The 21,939-nt window shown below is 36.9% G+C and overlaps 3 protein-coding genes across 4 annotated transcripts; 2 read left to right on the top strand and 1 right to left on the bottom strand.

The window, feature by feature from the left end:
• The first annotated feature begins 668 nt into the window (after positions 1 to 668).
• Positions 669 to 8,270, top strand: LOC115439971 (malate dehydrogenase, mitochondrial). Its single transcript, XM_030164078.2, has 9 exons — positions 669 to 935; positions 1,267 to 1,430; positions 2,259 to 2,366; positions 2,687 to 2,950; positions 3,274 to 3,492; positions 3,786 to 3,911; positions 6,986 to 7,132; positions 7,674 to 7,873; positions 7,930 to 8,270. Exons 1-9 carry the CDS (start codon positions 770 to 772, stop codon positions 8,168 to 8,170), a joined length of 1,635 nt encoding a protein of 544 aa, XP_030019938.1. The 5' UTR covers positions 669 to 769; the 3' UTR covers positions 8,171 to 8,270.
• A 21-nt stretch (positions 8,271 to 8,291) lies between these two features.
• Positions 8,292 to 14,438, bottom strand: LOC115439958. The gene is made up of 10 exons (XM_030164056.2): positions 14,111 to 14,438; positions 13,921 to 13,989; positions 13,638 to 13,753; positions 13,059 to 13,235; positions 11,499 to 11,843; positions 9,555 to 9,635; positions 9,367 to 9,483; positions 9,093 to 9,161; positions 8,820 to 8,888; positions 8,292 to 8,507 (listed from the first exon to the last, which is right to left on the bottom strand). The coding sequence occupies exons 1-10, from the start codon at positions 14,274 to 14,276 to the stop codon at positions 8,415 to 8,417; spliced, it is 1,302 nt and encodes a 433-aa protein (XP_030019916.1). The 5' UTR covers positions 14,277 to 14,438; the 3' UTR covers positions 8,292 to 8,414.
• A 389-nt stretch (positions 14,439 to 14,827) lies between these two features.
• On the top strand, positions 14,828 to 17,836 carry LOC115440309. 2 transcript variants are annotated; one of them, XM_030164573.1, is made up of 5 exons: positions 14,828 to 15,113; positions 15,179 to 15,309; positions 15,385 to 15,442; positions 15,964 to 17,169; positions 17,632 to 17,836. In XM_030164573.1, exons 1-5 carry the CDS (start codon positions 14,987 to 14,989, stop codon positions 17,754 to 17,756), a joined length of 1,647 nt encoding a protein of 548 aa, XP_030020433.1. In that variant the 5' UTR covers positions 14,828 to 14,986; the 3' UTR covers positions 17,757 to 17,836. The 2 variants fall into 2 exon arrangements, with proteins under 2 accessions (XP_030020433.1, XP_030020431.1); XM_030164571.1 differs by having other exon boundaries at positions 14,829 to 15,113; positions 15,505 to 17,169.
• Positions 17,837 to 21,939: the final 4,103 nt, after the last annotated feature.

A 21,939-nucleotide genomic window follows, 5' to 3' on the forward strand; every position in this document is an offset into this window, starting at 1 on the left:
CCAAGCAAAGGTTTAAAAGCACAGTAGTTCAAAAATACACATTCGATTTTTCAAAATTAGGTCTACATTCTGTAAATTTTCGCCTTACATGTCTAAGAATTCTACACATACGTCATACAATAAGGATTTCGCACATTGTTTGACCTACGGAAGTCTGACCACCCAAATAGACACACACCCACATTCACTAACAATACTATGAGGACAATCAGTAAGCCTGCACGCATTGGCAATTTCATATTTTTCTTTGACTTTGTTGAGCTTTTTATACCTCACAGCCAACTGAAGTAAAATTGTATCTCAATATTAGCCAATCATAGCGCCCCTTTGGTTACGCTCTGTAAAGGCTGTCATGCCATACGCACTGTGAAACAGACTTAGCATACTGCATAGCATTGTTCCGTACTTAGGTAAGTAATGTTTGTGAATACAGGTCTGAAATACAAACCCCAACACTTGTTAGTAATAAAAATGTGGAAAGGTGGTTAGGAAAGATGGGATTTTATAGATTTAGTTAATTTTATTAAATGTCGAGTTAAACTCTATTTATTAGTATCTAATTGGTAACTTAGACCAACATTTACTCTATTTATTAGTATCTAATTGGTAACTTAGACCAACATTTACCAAACTACACGGATGAAAATCTTAAGCTTAACACTTAAAGTCTGTTTTGATCTATGACAACACAAAGAAAACAAAAATTTGGTCATGTCAAAATTGAAATCATGTTGAAATTACAAAAAAATTAAATAAAAATAACAGAAAAATGCAAGTTTGTAGAATAGTAGGCAGTGCACGCCGCGCGAGTCGGCATCTGTTGTGGAACCTGTGCAAAACATACAATGGCAGAAGAGAGGAGACAACTATCAAGCAATACAGCACCTGTCCCTCTGGGATGAAGATAACTATATGCGGAGCAGCAGGATGCACAGGTATTTAACGACTTAAATGTATTATCGAGGAGTTACTCATAGAATTGATTACCTGATAACAGCGTATCTAGAAGTCTTCCACCGCTCACGTATCTAGTAAATAATTAATAATGTTTATGTAAAGTTACAGGATTATTTTAACCCACAAAAACAAACTGCGAGACTTCTGTTCCGAATAAAACTTTACCCGGGCGAATCAGCTAATAAAACTTAGTTGTTTTACAATACCTTTGACGCGAAAAGGAAATCGGTTATGATTCATAGTTATACAAATTGATGTAAGATATACATTTAATCAAATTAATGTTATATTTCATTGAATTAATTTCAGGACAACCATTAGCTTTATTGTTGAAACAGTGTCCATTATTGGATGAGATTGCGTTGTATGACATCTGTTCGACTTGTGGTTACGGAATGGAGCTCAGCCACGTGGACACTAAGTGCAAAGTTTCGTCTTATTCTGGACGGCATATGCTATGCGATGCTCTTCAAGTACGTAACAATGTGCACATATGCATACAATAACAACAGTAATGAACATTGAAATTAAACCATTTTTTGGAATTTATCGCGGTTATTAAATAATTAAAACCGAGATAAAATCCGAAAAATAGTTTATTTTTAATGTCTGACATTCGTGTAAACATAAGAAATCATTAAACAGTAATGAAATCGATTCTGTATTATAATATATTATTCCACTGCTAAGTAGAGTGAATACTCTAAGCGTCATATACGGATTTCACTACAACATTTTTCCTCAAAGTTAAGACAATGGTTAGTAATGAATATAACTTCCAAAAGTATTGGTCACGTTTTCGGAAACCAACCGATGACCGCCAGCTCGATCTACTTACCATCAGGGTCTAGTGATTATACAAACTCGACTATGGATTAGGTGTCGCAGATCCGATGGAGACAATTCTATAAAAATACATGAATCAAATGATAAAACGGGTTATATCTACTTATTTCAGAGTTGTAGGCTTTTTAGATTCCTGCAGTACAAGTTTTGAATGGAAAAATGTATATACATACCTCTAATTCTTTCTTTATGCTTAAATTAAGGACCAGAATTTACCTGAATTAAAAAAATTGAGCAGTTCAAGGGTACCTACTCAATAAAAAGGCATAGTCACGCAAGCAGAGTCGTAAACAACAACTAGTTTTATTTGTGGCGTTGTTTACACAAATAGCTATGTAAAACCGCCATTAAATTTCTATAAACTATTACTAATGTAGCATTAAAGTGGTATGAACTACTTACATGGTAATTATTTTGGGTGGACTTGCTTTAACTATTTTCGTTAATGATTTTAGGGCGCAAAGGTAGTGGTGATTGTGGCAAGACACCAAAGCGATTCTTTCGAATGCAGCGCGCCAATTATAACGGAAATAACATTACAGATTTGTAATACTTGTCCGAATGTGAGTCTTACGATTTATTTATCACCTCTTTATACGAATATTAAAAAGATGTAGTATTCTTGAAACTGATCAGTTTCTAAAAATACTACGTCTTTTTATCCCCACAATGTTTGAGATTTGTGACAATTTCTATGACCAGGCTCCTGCCTGTCATCCAAAATTCCGAGTATTATGGTGTTAAGGAAATCCATAAAAACGGTTACTTGACTCGGAAATCGATATACCAAGACAACAGCCTATCAACAATGGAAGTATATTTAAGATGCGATAATTAATTTAATTTTCCACATTACTCATTCGATTTTCATAATCACTCCTAGGCTTTCACGATAGTAGCAACAGAACCCGTAGAAAGTATGGTGCCGTTAGTCTCGGAGATTCAGAGGCTACGTGGTACGTACAATCCGAGGGCGTTGCTCGGTTGCGTGGAGTTGAACTGCGTGCGAGCTAACACAGCCCTGGCGGATTTCTTGCGGATGCCGCCGGAGTCGGTGCGTGTGCCGGTCATAGGAGGCGCTACCCCGAACACCATGGTGCCCGTGCTGTCCGCCGCTGTGCACCCTTGTGTCATGACTCAGGAACAGGTAAATTAATACATCTGTGCATTTATCTTATAGAGGCATAAGGCGTAAAGTCAATTTCTGAAAGTAACGCAATCATTAGAGGAATTATTTAATTTACAAACTTCATTGGTCATGGACATTCGGCATCGGTTTTGGTTCACGGTTTATGGAGTCTGTGGGATATACTATTTTTGAACGTTTTTACTTCTCTAGCTAAAGACTTCCCTAAAATAATATGAAGATAAAAAGTTTTAAATGAATAGTTTCCCTAAAATTACATGAAAATAAAAAGTTTTAAATGAATAGAGAGTCTCTTGTTCCTATAGTCTTAATTAAAATTTTAGGTTGAATGTGTAACATCAAGCATAATGAGTGGAACAGAGGCAGTGTGTGCAGCCAAGGGCTGTTGTGCTGAAACCGCGTGCCTCGCCGGCGCGTACGCAGTGGCCCGGAATACCATTAACGTGGTGAAAGCGCTGCAGGGGGCGAAGAATGTGGTACAGTGCGCATACGTCGATAGTTTGGGAACTTGCGCTCCTGAATGTCAATTCTTCGCGAGTGAGGTTTGATGGCCATTTTTTATATTTCCATAATGTCGGTAGTTGACTTGATAAGACGACAAACGAAGTTCAAAGTAAACTAGATATAATGTGATTTATGACTACGTACGCATACGTTGTTGCTTGATGCTGAGAAAGAAATACTACACAGAATCTAACAATTATAATTATTGCTGCAGCAATTCATGATTTTTTCCACAACCAAAATCATATTTTGATAATCATCTTTATTCCTAAGTTATTACGCTAATGTAGGTAATTATAATTATTTAAATAAAATGTAAATTGTTTTACAGGTAGTGTTAGGACCATCGGGGGTCGAAAGAAACTTGGGCATACCGGAGTTGACCAAATTCGAAAACTGTCTTCTTTGCAATTGTCTGCCGTACGTTCGTAATGAGATCGCCCGAGCAATATGGCTGGTAAGTTTGTTAACATTATTACATACATTTATCATTAATTAACCTTATCTACCGCTTCCCTTCCTAATTCCTATCCCATTCCTTTAAGGCAGTGAGCGCACCCATCATTATTTTGGTATTGTTTGTGTATAAGTTTTTGTGACCCATTTTCTCGTATGCTAGTCTATCCAAATACACACACTCTCGCATTTTTACTCCAAAGGTAGAGGTAGAGGCACAACTAATTCTTCCACTTTTCGCCGTGGGTGTTCGGGTTCGTTCTAGCCGCATTTCTACTTAGGCATCAGCCCGGAATATAGAATTTGTATTCGATACAGTGATAGGCTCGCCTCGTACAAAACAAAAAAATATATAGGTAAAGATTAATATTATTGCGACTACGTATAGGAGTGTCGGTAATTTTCACTACGAAATAATTTCATCAAAATAGATTCAAGTGGACATTAGCCTGATTATGATTTTACATAAATTATACGCAAAAATGTGTGGAACACACGCTCTAATTACAGATTTAATTAAAGCTGTATCTACATGCCAAATATGTCACGATAGTTACTGGAAAACTGTATAAAGGTTACCTTTATAATACGTGACGTCTACATGGTTTTTGGCACGTGATAGGCTAAATAGATATGACCATTTTGCCTATTTGCCATCAAGCATCCTAGTGCTGCCATTTTTGTTTCGTTTGAAGGATATGCTAGCCAGTGTGGGTCGGTATTGATATGAGTATAAATCGGTCACGGTCGATAGACTATACTTTGGATTTCGTACAATGACATTCACGGTGCAATGCTGGGCACAGATTTATTAGTTTGTCCTAAGTTTGACTGCTTTGGTGGCGATGTTATACTACGGTACGACTGCTGCTAAGGGCTCAGGTTCGATCACCGGGTCAGGCAGAGTGATATTGAGTTTTTCTACTCAGTAACAGCCTGGAGTTTGAAATTTGTACCCAATATGGCGACAGGCTCTGGCTTTTACTGATGGTAGGTCTCTCATATGTCAGAGTCCGCCTTGGAAGGTACCACCGCAATGTCTGTTTTTGCCAAAGTAACAGTGTGTAGTCACTGTTGTGTTCCGGTTTGAAGGACATCTCAAGTCTCAGAATGGCGAGCGCAGTGGTATACCAAACAATACTTTGTAATTCAAGGTGTTGGATGGTGTTTCTATTGTTTATGGGCGGTCGTATCGCTTACCAACAGGCGAACGGCAAGCTCGTCTCGTCATTCAAAGCAATAAAAAAAAGGCTTACCCCCTATCACGTCATGGGACGGAATACGCTCGGTGAAAAATTAGTGCACCTGTTGCGCTTCTGCCTATTCCTTCGAGAATAAAAGGCAAGTGTGTGAGTAAGTTCCGAGTAGTGTTTCATTTTATTGTGGTCAGCTATCACATTACCATAGCTTTATTATAGACTCTAAGTACACATTGATATACCTAGTCTTGCCATAAATATTGTAATAAAGAAAAAAGAAAATTGTTAACTGCAAATAACATTTATTACTTTTACAGTGTGTCAGTTTAATACATAAATATAAAACAATTAAAAATATAAAAAGCTTATTCGAAGTGGTCTCCATTGGCTGCAATACAGTCCTTTAAACGATGAGGCCAGTTATCAATAGAAGCACGCACTCTTTCCATGGGAAAATTCTTCACTGCCAATCGTATAGATTGTTTTAGGGACTCCAAATTATCATGGCGTTTAGAGCAAGCTGTACTCTCTAAAACTGACCACAAATCATAATCCAGCGGATTAAGATCGGGACTAGACGACGGCCAGTCTTCAGCTCTGATGAAGTCCGAAACGTTCGATTCCAACCAAGACTGCGTGGACCGAGCTTTATGACCCGGCGCCGAGTCTTGCTGGAAGGACCATACTTGGTTATTGAACATGGTGATGTTAAGGGGCTTAACTACCTTCTCAAGAATGGTATCTTGATACACTTGTGCCGATGTTTTGATACCTTTTCACAAAAATATGGCTCAGTCACTCCTTCATAGCTAACACCCCACCAAACCATCACTGAAGTCGGATAATGTCCACGTTGCACTCTGTCGACTAATTGGGAAGCTTCCTTAGAGCTTTGAGCATAAATACGGTCATTTTGTTTGTTAAAATGTTGCTCAATTGTAAAAATTTTCTCATCCGTAAACAAAATTTTTCTGTGACCTCCCTTTGCGTACCGCTTCAGTAGTTGTTTCGATTTTACCACCCTATTCTTCTTTAAATTATCAGTTAAGAAATGGCCAGTGCGTCTCTTATAGGCTGCAAGTCCTAAGTCATCTTTTAAAATACGCGACATGGTTCTAGGTGCTATCTTCATTTCCCGAGATAAAATCTTTTGCTTTCGGACAGGATTTCTTCGAATTCTTTCCCTTACTGCTTTGACCACCTTTTTCGTACGAACACTACGTGGACGGCCAGATCTTTTCTGTCACAAACAGAGGAGGTCTCATTGTACCTATTAATAGCCCGGTACACAAACATTTTACTAATACCAAGTGTATGGAGAGTTTTAAAAATTGCATTTGGCTCCATACCTACTTTGTGTAATGCTATCACAGCGATTCGGTTCTCTTTATCACCCCACACCATTTTAATATCGCAAAATATTTTTACAATGTATTGGCGCCAAAATGAGAAAACACAATGAACAATCGTATAAAAATGACAGATTCGAAATTCAAATGTAATATTTTTTTATAATTAAGTGTAACAGTATTTATGGCCAGACTAAGTATACTATCCGGCGCGCGAAATAATCGTCTTGTTATTGAGTAGCGTAAAAATTAAGCAAAAACAATCGTTGAATCGTGCGTTGCTGTTAAGCATACTTCCTTAGAGACACAGTCTTGTAAGTAATTTTGTCTACTCTCTCTGAGCCAAATGTAACAGCGACATTAGGGAGTAAATACGAAACGAAGGGCCTGGTACTTGCAGAGGACACAAAGGAAAAACACATTTTCTCCCTTTATCAATCGGTTAATAAGGACTGAAGGATTTGCCACCAGAGCAACGCCTTATTCAACTCCGCTACTAGCTGTAGGAGTGTAATTATTGTTCCCAGGTGTACTCGATGTGCCAGCAATGCTGTTGTCCGTCGTGCTACGTGCACCCCAGCACGTGCTACACGCCGCCCGTGGTGCCGTGCGTGCCGCCCACCAACTGGACATGTGACTGCCCAGACGACTGCCGCGACGAGTACCTCGCTTCGGTTAGTTGCTTTTTATCTCTAGATTGTTTTTATCGACTTCCCATATAAATCTGAATATCATCACCAGCCTTGTATTATATACTGTCTCACTATTGGGCACGGGCCTCCTCTACTACTGAGACGGATTAGGTCTTAGTCTACCACGCTGGCCTAGTGCGGATTGGTAGACTTCACACACCCTCGAAATTCCTTTTGAGAACTTCGCAGGTATGCAGGTTTCCTCACGATGTTTTCCTTCACCGTTAAAAGAAGCGATAATTCACAAAGAATACACACATAATTTTTCAGAAAAGTCAGAGGTGTATGCCCTTGGGATTTGAACCTGCGGACATTCGTCTCGTCAGTCCGTTTTACAACCAACTAGGCTATCGCCGCTTTTTAATATAGATAAATTATACTCTGTTTTTGTGTCGTGCATTAAAAGTCTTATCAAGATTGGTTCAGCCGTTCTTATCCCATATTATTGGTAATTTACAATTAATTTCGAAAAAACAAAAGAGCTTATAAAAATAACAAACGGTTAACGTTCATTCGTTTGCAGATATGCCGCGAAATGACGTGCAGATGTGGTACCACCGAGCTGTGTTGGAGGCCGAGGGAGACGGACTACGACGCCGCTCGAGCTTCGAACCTGACGCACCAGATGCCGCTGAAGAGTCCGGCGTGCTCGCAGTGTCGAGTGCCGCGGAGTGTACGCATCGAACAACAACTCAGAGATAGGGCCAAAGATCCTTGCTATACCTCATAACCATCTGATAAGTTTGAGACCTCTGCGGTAGACTCTCTAGCGTAGAGGTCTCAAACTTATCAGATGCGTTGAAGAAGTCTCTTCCACCACCAATGAGTCCATTGGTTCTCAATGTCGAGGTCCATTTGTGTGGATCTAACAATATTTTAAAACATAGAACCCAAGAACATAAGTCATTTAACAGCCTAAAAGTAAACATATTTATGAAGTTGACGCATATGTATAAAAATAAACTCACCTGCAAAATTTTAACTGAAAATCTATTTAATATCTTAATGGTAGAATTTTGATTGTAATTGCTTTGTAGATTTCCAAATAAGCTATATATTAATAAATCTTAGTGAACAGTGCGGATAAATTTAATGTAAAATAATACTGCAAACTATGTAAGAAATAAGAAAAAAACCGTACTATTTATTAAAAACTATATTAAATAAATTTGTATTTATTTTACGTTAAATTTTTAAATACGCGCGACACATACCTCCATAATAATAAATCACAAAGTCAAAAACCCAAATACCTAAACAGTAATTAAATATTCAATGTATTACGTATTTTATCTCGTATGTCGTGAAATCTTCCACGAAGAGCGCCAAAAAAGGTCGCATTTGGTGCATCGCCAATCTGAAAAAAAGAATCGGAAAACCACTAATAACCTTATATGATATTTAAAGTATGTAGATATAAAAATTGCACAGTTTTTTTTATTTACGCGTAATAAAATTCATGTGGTGCCGGGAACAAGTTCCTAATTGAGTCCTTTATGTGAGAGACTAGTTAATAACAACAGTAATAAAAATATTACTAATTATACACACTCGTTACACCCAACTTTTAATAATATCAGCCCTATTTTATATATTGTCTTCGGAAAACGACTTTCTCTACTATGGTTGCTAACGAAACTCTGGAATATATAAAATATTACAGTGTTACCTTTAAATCAAGTTTATTTCTGCCATGTTCATTATTATTTCGAGAAATAGATCTGTTCACGATGCTTTTCTGAAACCAAAACATTTCAATTTGTTTCCAAAACATATTATACTACCAACAAATACCGACAATTGCCAAAATAAGCATCAATAGCAGTTACATTGTAAAAGAAACTAAACTTCATACAGCCTGCTGACATTTCTGTCATTCGAGGAATTTCGATTTTAAAAATTGTAAATAATTTGTAATAGAAAGACTTCGTTCTGTGCCTACCTTAGACACGGTGATGTTAATCACTGAAGGCATTGTATTCAAATCTTCATGAATACCCTTACGCGATTTCTGAAATTCATTTCAATGTATTATCAATATAGTAATTTAGGTCTCGATAATTTGGATGGTTTATCGCAAGTAAAGAGTATCGGAAATACTTCATTTAACATAAGGTTGTAAAGAAGTTGAGTAATAAAATTAAAATATACGGACTGCAGTCACGTTTAGAATTAATCTTGGTCTCATAAAGGGAACCGGTATAATTAAATGCAACCTTCGGAATGCAGATGGTAATTCCTGAGGGACCACCAAAAGATGGTGTTGATTGGAAATAAGGTCCTATCGACGCTTTACGCTCCACAGCCCAAGCGTAGCTTCGCACATCAATCTCCTAAAAATACCAAAGTATTAATACCCCGAAAATGAAATAACTTTTACTTAATCATTAAAATGACTTTCTACCTGTAAATTAACGGTCTTTAGATAATCCTTATCTTCCCAAGTTATTTCTTTTTTCTTAGTACGTGTATTTTCGATGGCATCCTAAAACAAATAAATGCTGTACCGTTCCTCAAATTGAACATAATAGAAGCTAAGGAAAAATTTTTACTCACTAATCTTAGCTGACCAATATTGCATATACTTAAGTTTGTGAAAATGTTTAAATATTTAGATGTTAAAAGTAAATACAGAAAAACTGTATTTACTTCTTCTTTGTATACCTTATACTTAGTCTGGCCATAAATACTGTTACACTTAATTATAAAAAAATATTACATTTGAATTTCGAATCTGTCATTTTTATACGATTGTTCATTGTGTTTTCTCATTTTGGCGCCAATACATTGTAAAATATTTTGCGATATTAAAATGGTGTGGGGTGATAAAGAGAACCGAATCGCTGTGATAGCATTACACAAAGTAGGTATGGAGCCAAATGCAATTTTTAAAACTCTCCATACACTTGGTATTAGTAAAATGTTTGTGTACCGGGCTATTAATAGGTACAATGAGACCTCCTCTGTTTGTGACAGAAAAGATCTGGCCGTCCACGTAGTGTTCGTACGAAAAAGGTGGTCAAAGCAGTAAGGGAAAGAATTCGAAGAAATCCTGTCCGAAAGCAAAAGATTTTATCTCGGGAAATGAAGATAGCACCTAGAACCATGTCGCGTATTTTAAAAGATGACTTAGGACTTGCAGCCTATAAGAGACGCACTGGCCATTTCTTAACTGATAATTTAAAGAAGAATAGGGTGGTAAAATCGAAACAACTACTGAAGCGGTACGCAAAGGGAGGTCACAGAAAAATTTTGTTTACGGATGAGAAAATTTTTACAATTGAGCAACATTTTAACAAACAAAATGACCGTATTTATGCTCAAAGCTCTAAGGAAGCTTCCCAATTAGTCGACAGAGTGCAACGTGGACATTATCCGACTTCAGTGATGGTTTGGTGGGGTGTTAGCTATGAAGGAGTGACTGAGCCATATTTTTGTGAAAAAGGTATCAAAACATCGGCACAAGTGTATCAAGATACCATTCTTGAGAAGGTAGTTAAGCCCCTTAACATCACCATGTTCAATAACCAAGTATGGTCCTTCCAGCAAGACTCGGCGCCGGGTCATAAAGCTCGGTCCACGCAGTCTTGGTTGGAATCGAACGTTTCGGACTTCATCAGAGCTGAAGACTGGCCGTCGTCTAGTCCCGATCTTAATCCGCTGGATTATGATTTGTGGTCAGTTTTAGAGAGTACAGCTTGCTCTAAACGCCATGATAATTTGGAGTCCCTAAAACAATCTATACGATTGGCAGTGAAGAATTTTCCCATGGAAAGAGTGCGTGCTTCTATTGATAACTGGCCTCATCGTTTAAAAGGACTGTATTGCAGCCAATGGAGACCACTTCGAATAAGCTTTTTATATTTTTAATTGTTTTATATTTATGTATTAAACTGACACACTGTAAAAGTAATAAATGTTATTTGCAGTTAACAATTTTCTTTTTTCTTTATTACAATATTTATGGCAAGACTAGGTATATAAATAAATAAACAGCTGAACGGATTAAGATGAAATTTAGCATACGGATAAATCATATCTTGAATTAACAAATAGGCTACTTGTTAACATGGTAATATGCTCCCATGATAATGGAATTTACAACGTGTTAATTTTTGTAGGATGGCGCTGGCGTTCTTCTTGTAGCGCAGTGAATTGCTACAGTGATTTAAAGAATTTTTGTAGGAAGAATACATTTATCAACACCAACTAAAAGATCATCTAAACACCACCTATCTACTTGTACCTATCATATATATCTAATTATAAGTATTTATAATTATTCTATAGATCTAACATTTTAATATCGACATACATAATAAAACACTAATCAGCCATCTAAACTCACGTTGGTAATTGTGACATCGGTCCCTTCTAGTGGAACTTCCGTTCTTCCTAGAATATTTATATTCTTTGATGTAACTTCCTTCGCTTCCTGTAGGGGACTATTTTCATTCTGTTTTACATCTTCCTTCGCTTCTTTCATCAAACGATTTTCATCCTGTGATGCATCTTGTTCCTGTTCTTGCATCGAATTATTTTCATTCCTTGATAAATCTTTATCTAAATCTTCCTGAACCATAATTTCCTTATTGTCTTTTGTTTCTTCTTTCAGTTCTTGCAGAGGCATATTTTTCTCAACAGCAGTGATTTCAACAGTTTTGTTTTCGACATCGGTTTCGTTTCTCTCATGCTAATAAAATCGTAATTACGTAATTATTTTCAGTGTAATTCTTATGTATGTTTTGTAAATTATGTTCGTTTCATTGTTTTAGATGCCATTCGAAATGTGTTGCTTGGATTTCGTAATTTGTAATTAAACGATTAGAATATGAGGAGATACGTCTAAGTGCAGACTAATACGTCTTGTTTTATAACCCTATCGTATAAAATGACTTTCCAAACTAACAACCATTTCGTAGTTTTCAGAATGGAATAATTGCAGTTAATTCCGTTGAATATTTCGTTTACAGCATTCTTTACGCTCGTATTTAATAGAAGTCTACATTAATTAATACATAAGACCTAACTTGCTAAAATTAATAGACAAAGAAAGAAGGCTGCGTAAGAATGAAATAGGTAATGTTTTATTAGTAATTTTATATACACAGCAAAATGCACACGCAACATTCACATGAAGCAAGTATTCCAATTTCTTTAGCTGGCCATCCCCAACCATCGAAGCCTTCGAATATCATAGTAGTATAATTATTATCGTATAGCAGTCAAGTTCATCTATGCTAAACTTTTAACTTTTATAATATTGTTTCCTCCGCTTATAGCAATCTAATATAGAAGAAGAAACATACATCCATTTTGGTATTAATAAATATTCCTCGCGTACATTTGGAGAAGAATAAAGTAGAGACATTCAGGCCTAACGATTGAAAATGGCCAGCCAGCATGACATAGTGGCGCGCGGACAGGTCGCTGGTGTGTGTTGGCTCGGGGGCGCTGCGTGCGCGGGTCTATATGCCGTGGATGTAGCCGCGGGGCGAGATGTCCTCCTCGGAGGGGGCCTCGTAGGCGGCGCCGCAGCAGAACAACTGGCGCACGGCGCGGGACACGCGCGACGCGCGAGACTCGCTGCGCGGCAGCCCGCCCGCCTCTTCGTCATCACACTACAACAAGCAACAACAATATAATCTCCATTAGGCGCCCTTGTATTTACTTTGTACCAAACGTTTTCAAAAAAATAAACCTTTTACACCGTGCATATTATTATTAAAATAAATATTTTTAGCAATGCGGGCTGTCGCGCTTTCTACTTTATCGCAAAATGTAACCCTAACGTTTCATATTCCTTAGACAGAGAAACTGTCATATATTTTAGATCTGATTGATGTATGTCCCAAAATGTGGCTTTGGTGTGAGTTTTGCGTGCGAGCTGTATATGTTCCACTCTTACCCATTCTGAAGAAGGTTTAGCCGCAACAGAGGTCCGCAATTCCGCGATCTCCTCCTTGATGCTGTCTTCGTCGTCTCTCTTGTCTTCGGCAAATTTATCAGTCGCATCTGACGCCGTCGAGCCCATGGACTCCACTTGCGCTGGTATTGGCTGTGGTGGCGGTGAAAGGCCTGCCCGCTGCAAATATCAATCTACGTATCACACCAGTTTCCAGCATTCAATACAAACTTGAAGATATCAAAATTTTGTAGTACTCAAGTCTTTTTTCGTCATTTTTAGTGCATTTATTTACTGTTGCGTTGTGAGGATAGCTTATGAAAGTCTGATAGGGCAGACCAGACTCCGAGCACCATCATACATATGTCCAGCTAAAATATCTCCCATTATTTCTACCCTTTGGCCTTTTAGATATTATTTGGATTAAATATTTGCCATATATACCTATTTTTATAGGTAAATGCACTTTCGAGTGGCATGTTCCAAGCGTTAGCACCCAGTTGCCGTGATTAAAACAGATTTATGGCGAGCCGATATCAACTAACATGACACCGTAATTTGTATTAACATGAATCGCTGTACCTTGGTTTCAACCTCCAATGGCGCTAGTGTGATCGCCTCGGGCGATGAACCTCGTCTCTTGGTGTGCGAGGACAGTTTCTTGGCAGCATTAGACTTATATTTATCTGAAGACATCGCTGCAATGTAAAAGTTCTTTGTATACCTTTGTCTAGATATATTCCCCGATGTTAATCTCATTACTCTCAAACTATGAACATCCATTGTTAAAATCCATACTATGGTTAAATTTGCTATGATTATAAACTGGATATTGACGTAATAAAAATCAAAGTAATTGCCTAACCACGTTCAGATTCTTTTCTCTCTTTCGTTCCTGAAGTCTCAGTGGCAGCTTTCAGGTCTTCAGCTACGGCTACACAAAAACAAATAAATTCATTCCATCATGACGAAAAAAGACACAGAATTTTGTTATTTACGATAATTTAAACATCTGTAAAATATTTTGACAATGACAAAAGAATAAAACATCATACATGGCACGGCAGGCGCTCGGGAGCGCTTGTGGTGCAGATCGGGCATCGGCTCGTCCTGCAGCTCGGTGGGGCGGTACGGCTGCTTGTGCCGCGCCCCTGACTCCACCATCACCACCGACGGACCACTGGGCGCCGTCCCGCCCGACGTCTTCTCTTGCTCCGACATCCTCACCACTCTTCAAACATCCATACGTCCTATACACCCAAAAACCTCACTAATTTGTCACCAGAATATTGGGCTAACAATTTTTTGAAAAGCACCAAACGGGTGAAACGTCACGCTTAGTAAATTTTGACAGATAACTTTCTTGTTTTTCAGTTTCTTCCATTTTCGAAATCGAGTGGCGTGATAGGTTTGTTTGCGTGAAGGTTGGCAAGGCTGTAATTAATGAATTATGGGCGCAAAACACATATTCACGCGAAATAATTATCTTTATTTTATAGCTCAGCAACTGGTTATGGGTGTGGTCTTTATTGCATATATACGAGCTTTATAATTTATTATATGTATCTTCATATTACCTTGTGAATACATATTTGTATATAATATACTTTCAACTGAAATAGAGACTAACCTGGATATTGAAAACACGAAGGAAATATCGTAATTCGAATCTTAATTAAATTAATATATTTACTTTAAAGAAGAACTATAGTAATATTGGAAAAACTGAAGTTCTACACATAAAGAAGGATAAATATGCGTATGTGCCATAAACCACCAACAGAAGAAAAACATCACGTCATCAGACATGTCAGAATAATGTAATTATTTTTCTTTTTTCTTACCAAATTATTGTTTTGATCACACTTAGTTTTATAGTCCAGACGGGTTACTTTTAATAAATATGCAGGGCAGGAGAAAAATAAGATGTGATGGAAAATAAACAATCACCATCGAAGACGAAATTGATATCCATCCACGAAGAGAAGTTAATACGAAAAGTCGATTACGATTCTATAGTCGGTCCAACGCGCCTGCCCAAAAAGGAACTTCTTCTTGGTAACGCCAAAAAACTTTATTTACTTTAAATATCATATAACGTTATAACTCTATCTATTCTTCAGACCTGGAAATCCTCAAAAAGAATACAACCCATCGTCAATCTTCACAAAGAGTACTCGTTTCTATAAAGCCAAGGGCTCCTGCCATTAAAACGATATACATAGCTGAGAAGTGTCGCTTTAATCCAAAGAAGGTGAGTTAGAGATTTATCCTTTAGTTTACTTTGTAACTTAGTGATACAGTATATTCTATTTGTACAATTTTCCAGTGCTCCGAAAAATCACGTTCAAGACTAGCTATCGGCGACCATTCGTCTTTTACAACTCGTAAGAACATATTTAACCATAAATAATTTAATCTATACCAACCCTCTCAAACATTTGATTAGATTGCAGTGAAAATGAGTCTAACCTTATAACATACTCGAACGAATGTGGAACACAATACGAAGATTCAAAAAGCAAAACTGTAAAAGAAAGTGTGTCGTCAATCATAATTCAGGTAGAAAACACTGCACTTGCATCAAAATGTTCGCAAATTAATCGCCCTTTACGCAATGTAAATGTATTTAACACAAAAAGGCAGTCGGGCGAAAAATGCTATATTTATTCTCAAAGACAAATAAATATGAACCCTTATAAAGTAACCGCAAACAGGAGAACCAGTCCTAATAAAGTAGATATCGCTACATTAATTGTTACGAATACATCGTCTGAAGACATTGTACCATCTACGGCTAAAACATTAACCAGGTTAAACAAAAGAATAGATCATTTGGAGCGAAAAATTCAGAGACAAGAAATGGTGTTCCGTTCAATCGATCCTAATATACCTCTGTCTTCGTCAGATGAGGAAACCAAAGAGAATATCATGAGAAGTACGTCAGCGTCCGGCAGACCCGGTTGTAGCTACATAGAACATTACAGCCACGTTCCAGAAACATCAGCGTTCCAACGTTACGCTCAGCAAGCTCCACCTCTCTCACCCAGTAAAGCCACCACTCTCGAAAAAGAACACAACTCCGAGCAGTATGGGCGTGATTTCACAACCTATGATGGTATTACGGCTCGCGGCCGACGTCAGTGTGCCTCCGTGCCGTGTAAACGTGACGAGGTGCCGAAACTAGCAGCTGAAAGAGTACATAAAATAAGGCACAAACTCAATCCAGTTCGCGATTACCGTTTGATGGACACTGTCCATTATCTGGCTCAAGGCGAATTCGCTCCGCGTGATGATGGCATAAAGCTAACTCCATCTAGGGAAGCAGTTCTCAGTGACATAATATGGGAAGATGTCTGTCGAACTCATTGGCCAAACGCACGACTTGGACGTCGAGGACATCCTGAGAGGTGCAATGATAGAGGCACTACGAGAGGCGAACTTCAGCGATTAATTGATAGTTTACTGCGAGAGCGAGTTGCTCATGTCGAGAGAAGAAGGCGACGTCATTATAGAATTGTAAAGTTGAACCATCGACATGAAAGTTGTAGACCAATGGGCAAGACCGGGGATATCATTGTAGCAAGTCATAAAAATAGACAGACCAGCGATGATGTGGTTGTAAGTGATCAAAATACAGATGCAATGGTAGCGATGAACAGAAGACGCGGTGAAATGAGTCCTCGTAGGACCCCGAGAAGTTTCGATAGATTGATGGCAGCGGATGTACGGCAAAAACATCGTATTCGCCAAGAAGAGTGCCGCCCGGGACCAAGTTGCGCTGTCAGAGCACCAACAACAAGGGAACAAACTTGTTGCTTTCAAACTTCTAACACTACCAAACCAGAAACTAGCGTGGCGTTGATGCAGCAGCCTCAGCAACGTATCCCCAACCAGGATGTAACGAGCGGCAGCAGTTTATCTACCTGTAAACCTCAAGCCAAAAATCCAAGATTAGTTGTCAAAAAAGAAACATCTCGTCGCAAACATAATTCCCGTGAAGAACCGAATCTTGAACATTACATACTCTTGCCAACATTAGTCGTCCGGACGCCTTCCAATATGAAGAGGCAGAAGAAGTTTAATGAACTTTATCATCGTATATTAAACAATGGTGCGTACTGAAATGAAGGCGTTATCGTTACACCTAGAATAGCTAAGTACAGACTGACCAGGAACATAAAAAAAACCTGCTTCAATGGGGACGCTAATTTTGCTTTTTCTTTTTTAAAGTTGATGTCAATACAGTTAATTAATTTCATATTTTACCACAATTTGACGAGGATTTTTATTTTTCTGGTCAGGCTATAAATGCGTAGAAATCTTTTTGGGCAACCATATTTTCTTGTCGTTAACTTACAAAAATAATCATGCTTTTACACGTTGTAGCAAAGTTCTTACAATCAGATATTATTATTATATCAACTAGTATTCACATTATACGTATTTATTTTACATAGTATATCTAAGCACGTACAAGTAATTCTATTAATTTGTTTTTTAAAAAAACATTATCATTAAGATATTCTAACGCTTCTAAAGTTTGGTACTACAGCTGTACATTATATTATTTTAGCTGAAAATTGTCCAGCGTATCCAGTAGCGGTCGACCAAAATAAAAATCTAAACCCAAATAAAAAAGACATTGGATTCAACATTAGCATCACCCTTTCAAACAGTGCCGAAGACCTCAGTAAATGAAGATCATCGTCTCAACTGTAGTTCCTTATATTAAATTCTTATTATGTAGCTTTATTGAATTATAGTAAGCCAGAATTTCATTTGTGTTTTATTTATTTAACTTGTTATTAAGAGCTGGTAAATTGCTTTACATATACCAACGCAATACCCGAGGAAATCTGTTTCGACTCATTCATTTTAATTTTATTACCCTGATGCCTACGGTACGCCCGCATGTGAAAGTTTTTCCTATTATAGAAGTCTCTCTTGATATTTTCTCGAGGTAAAAAGTAACCTATAGTTCGCAGGAGTAATGTAGCTTCTTATTAGTGAAAGAATTTTCAAAATCGGTTCAGAAATTCCAGAGATTAGCTCCTAAAACTTACAAACGAAATCACAAACTTGTCCTCTGTATAATATAGATGTACAAAATGCCAACAAGAAATAACCAATTGGTTGCAATAATACTACACTACATATAGTGTATTCACAACTATGGTAAGACACTTTAGAAAAATATTCCAGACGTGATATTATGATGATATGATTAGAACGTCCATATAAGAAAATGCTTATTTATGTAGACTGTAATTACCATACACATATTAAGATGGTTTCAAATGGAATTCGTGGTTTAAATATTGCGTTTGATTGAGAACTATAAAGTTGGTTCGCGGTACCGCATCGCACATCATTAATAACGGTGTCGAATGCTTTTGTGAGAGCACGTTTTTTAAATTTACTGCTGAATCAGATACACTTGGGTTGAGAAGTTTTAGGAACTGATTGCCGGGAGTTGTATTATTTTAAAAATAACTGATTAGCGACCTAATCGCGTGATGGTAGGCAACTAACTGCCCTTGATTACTAGCAAGACGATTCGCACTTAGAATTACAAAGCATTGCGTAGCATCTTCCTGTACTCAACACCGTGACACGAAAGTTAAATCTAATAATTCCCAGTTATAATGGCTACTGGGTAACCGTAACAATTATTGCATAATGCTGTTTGGAGACAAAAATAGACATTGCGGTAGTATCTTCACGCATACGAGAGATCTATCGCCTAGTAAACTTAATAATGCACTTTAAAAAATCTTGAAATAGAGAGAACAAGAAAGACGCTAATATTTCTACCATATTCATTCAATCATTGTACCACTTAAATCAAAAAATATATAGCTATAAATACAAATATACTAAATATATCATATTGGTAGTAACTTATGTTCGTGCCTGTATTCTATTTTGTTGCATAGATGAATACCATAGACTCATCGTCTCGAAGTTATTACTGTTCCCAGTACATAATACACCTTCCAACCATACATACAATATTAAAGACATTCTACGCGGTGTTTCGGTGTGAAAACAGTTTGTGCAGTGATTTTTATAATTTAATGAGTCATAACAAATAAGAGTTTATAACTATATTGGCTAGTCATTTAAGTAAATTCAATTTGTAATTGCTTTAATAGGTATATGCGTTCATGACATAGCTAGTTCGATAATCGATTTGAATGCAAACCAAGGACTGTCGCTGCCTTGTTTAACGTAACATGCTTTTTATATTTATGTGGATATAATTATTGCTATTCTCCAATAGACATAACTGTCAATAAAACGATAAGAAATATAAAATGTAATTAAAAATATTAATAAAAAGTGGCAAAATTTTAGTAACAGCTCCGGTCAATAGTTAAAACAATAAAAATTTTTGTATACTTGTAAATTGTAGGTAGATATTGTAAGTTTGACCTTTCGGACCTCAGTCCTTCCCGTGAACATGAAGACTACAGTCTTCTAAACATCGGGAGAAAAGAAAAATAACCGCGATAAAATCCGTAAAATAGTTTTATTATGTTTAATATTATTAGAAATAAATATATCGTGTTCTGGTTCATAAACATAAATAATTGAGTTCAAACTTAAGGCGACTAGAGCCGTAAGTAGAACGATGTCAGCTGGACGCGTCCGTAAATATTTGATAAGATAGCTTTCGATCGCACCACACCACCGTAAGATCGATTCGTGCTCAACTTTTATACCCCTAACTAGTTGAATAGGCAACTACGACTATAATATGAACTATTATATTAAACAAAAATTATTGGCTTGGTAGCAGTGTACTTCAGCAGAGACCCGAAAGGTCCCGGGTTTGGTACGCAATTCCCAAAATGGGAATTTAGTTTCCGGAACTGGAATTTATCGCGAAATTATCCGGAATTGGATCATCGCTAATTACTAATGTGCTTTAATATTATACTTCTAGCACGTTGATGAGTGAGATCTTCAGACTCAAATAAGGGCTTTAATTATTCTCCCTCATTAATTATTTAAAACCACTAGAAAACAAACATAATTTGTATTATACTAATTATTCTTTATACTTCAAACAGACAACCATGGGTGTTTGGAATTGGGATAAATATACCAATAAAACTCAAAGACGCTGTTTCACAATATTCAAGTAGATGCTATCCGCTAGTTAAAGTATTTTTCAAGGATTGCAAGCGCCTAAAGCGTTCACCTAAAAGTCGACCCTTGTCATGCTAACGAACATAAAAAAGGTTAAAAAAAAGTTAAAGTATTCAATAAATAATGCGTATTAGTACTCTTGTTTACCGTTATTTACGAGGTTGATTTTTGTTTTGTTTCCCCCTATATTATATTCGACGATTAGTGTTTACTCCGACATCATGAAACAGGCCATGTCGGTTCCGATTGTCGGTGAAGCGTCTGTCATTTTCATAGTATTGTAGTGTTTCTCGGCAACAAGTTGGTAGAGTCTGTGCGGCGCCTTATACCGAACATACCTTTTTTTTAAGCTTTTGTTGAAATAAAATATGTAATGTAAATATTTAAGGAACAGTATAGCGTTCTATCAAAAAAAATAAAATAGAATCGATTGAAAGGTAATAATAAGTGATTTAATATGTATAACTAATAACATATCTATAATATATTAATTTGTTGTAATATGGAGAGCATGAAGAAATGGTTGAGTGAAAGAAATTCTAGGAAAAATGGTCTATACGTCCACTACACACCGCCTAAATGTAAGTATTTTATATTTTAGAAAGATTTTTTTTATTATCTTTTTCCTAATATTATGTTATGGATCTATAATAGATCTGTTATTTTTACTGTTGCCTAGGAAGGGTTAAGTCAAATATTGCCTCAGATAAAGACCATAATTATAGAAATATGTCTGAAAAATAATGAAATTATTCACGAAGTACTAAAACCATTTGAATGAATGTTTTAAGTGATTTTCAGATTAGTCCAGCGGGTGATCCTTTAAAACTTCCTACTGATCAAACGATCAGATCTGACAAAAAGTCATCTGACTATAGATAATTATTATTACTGCGTGCAAAGCCGTGGCGAAACGCTGATATTAATAAAATTCAGGAAAAGAAAAAAAATACTGCAGGGTCAAGGCAGTGGCCGGACTGCGCCATTTCAAACTGACAACTCACTGACATCACCGGAATGACCGGAACTCGGGTGACGGTATCGTGTTTGGTGTCATCGCGTTCATAAAACATGATGAATATTTGTAGCTATTTGTATGTTTATTGTCCGGCAGTAACTGGATTTTTACTCTGAACTTGGACTATATTTATGTCGATCATCGAGGCGTCTATATTATTCATTGACTGTCCTTAAAATGTGAGGACTCTACGGTAGGTTGAACGCCATTAATTGGTGTTTAACATCAAAGAGTCATATGTAAAAATTTGAGTCATCAAGTCAGATTATATTAGGTCTGAAAACTTATACCACCATTACGATACTTTCTACTTTTCTAACACTACTGTGATAATCGAGAAAGCAGTAAGTCAAAGGCGTATAATTTTTTTTTTACTGCTTAGGAATGTACATTGGACAAAATTTCTTCCTAACTAGGTTTCATACATCTACGTAAAATGGATAAACAGTAATAAGAACTACAAGATAATTTAATTAACCATTTAACAGAGCAGAATCGCCTTTCCTAACTTACTGCTATGTCGATTATCATGGCAGAAAATACAACGAGTAACGGTCATGTTACCGTCAGCATGATTGCACTCAAATCTTTACTGCCACGTCCATCCAAAATGTTTACCTACAAAAAGCATGAACGTTCAAAAAAGTGTAACAAGCGAACTGGATGGAGTTATGTAAACGGGCCGATGAAACGAGCTGTCTGCTGGGT

The sequence above is a fragment of the Manduca sexta genome, chromosome 14 (assembly GCF_014839805.1).
Source record: "Manduca sexta isolate Smith_Timp_Sample1 chromosome 14, JHU_Msex_v1.0, whole genome shotgun sequence".
Classification (NCBI taxonomy): Eukaryota; Metazoa; Arthropoda; class Insecta; order Lepidoptera; family Sphingidae; genus Manduca; species Manduca sexta.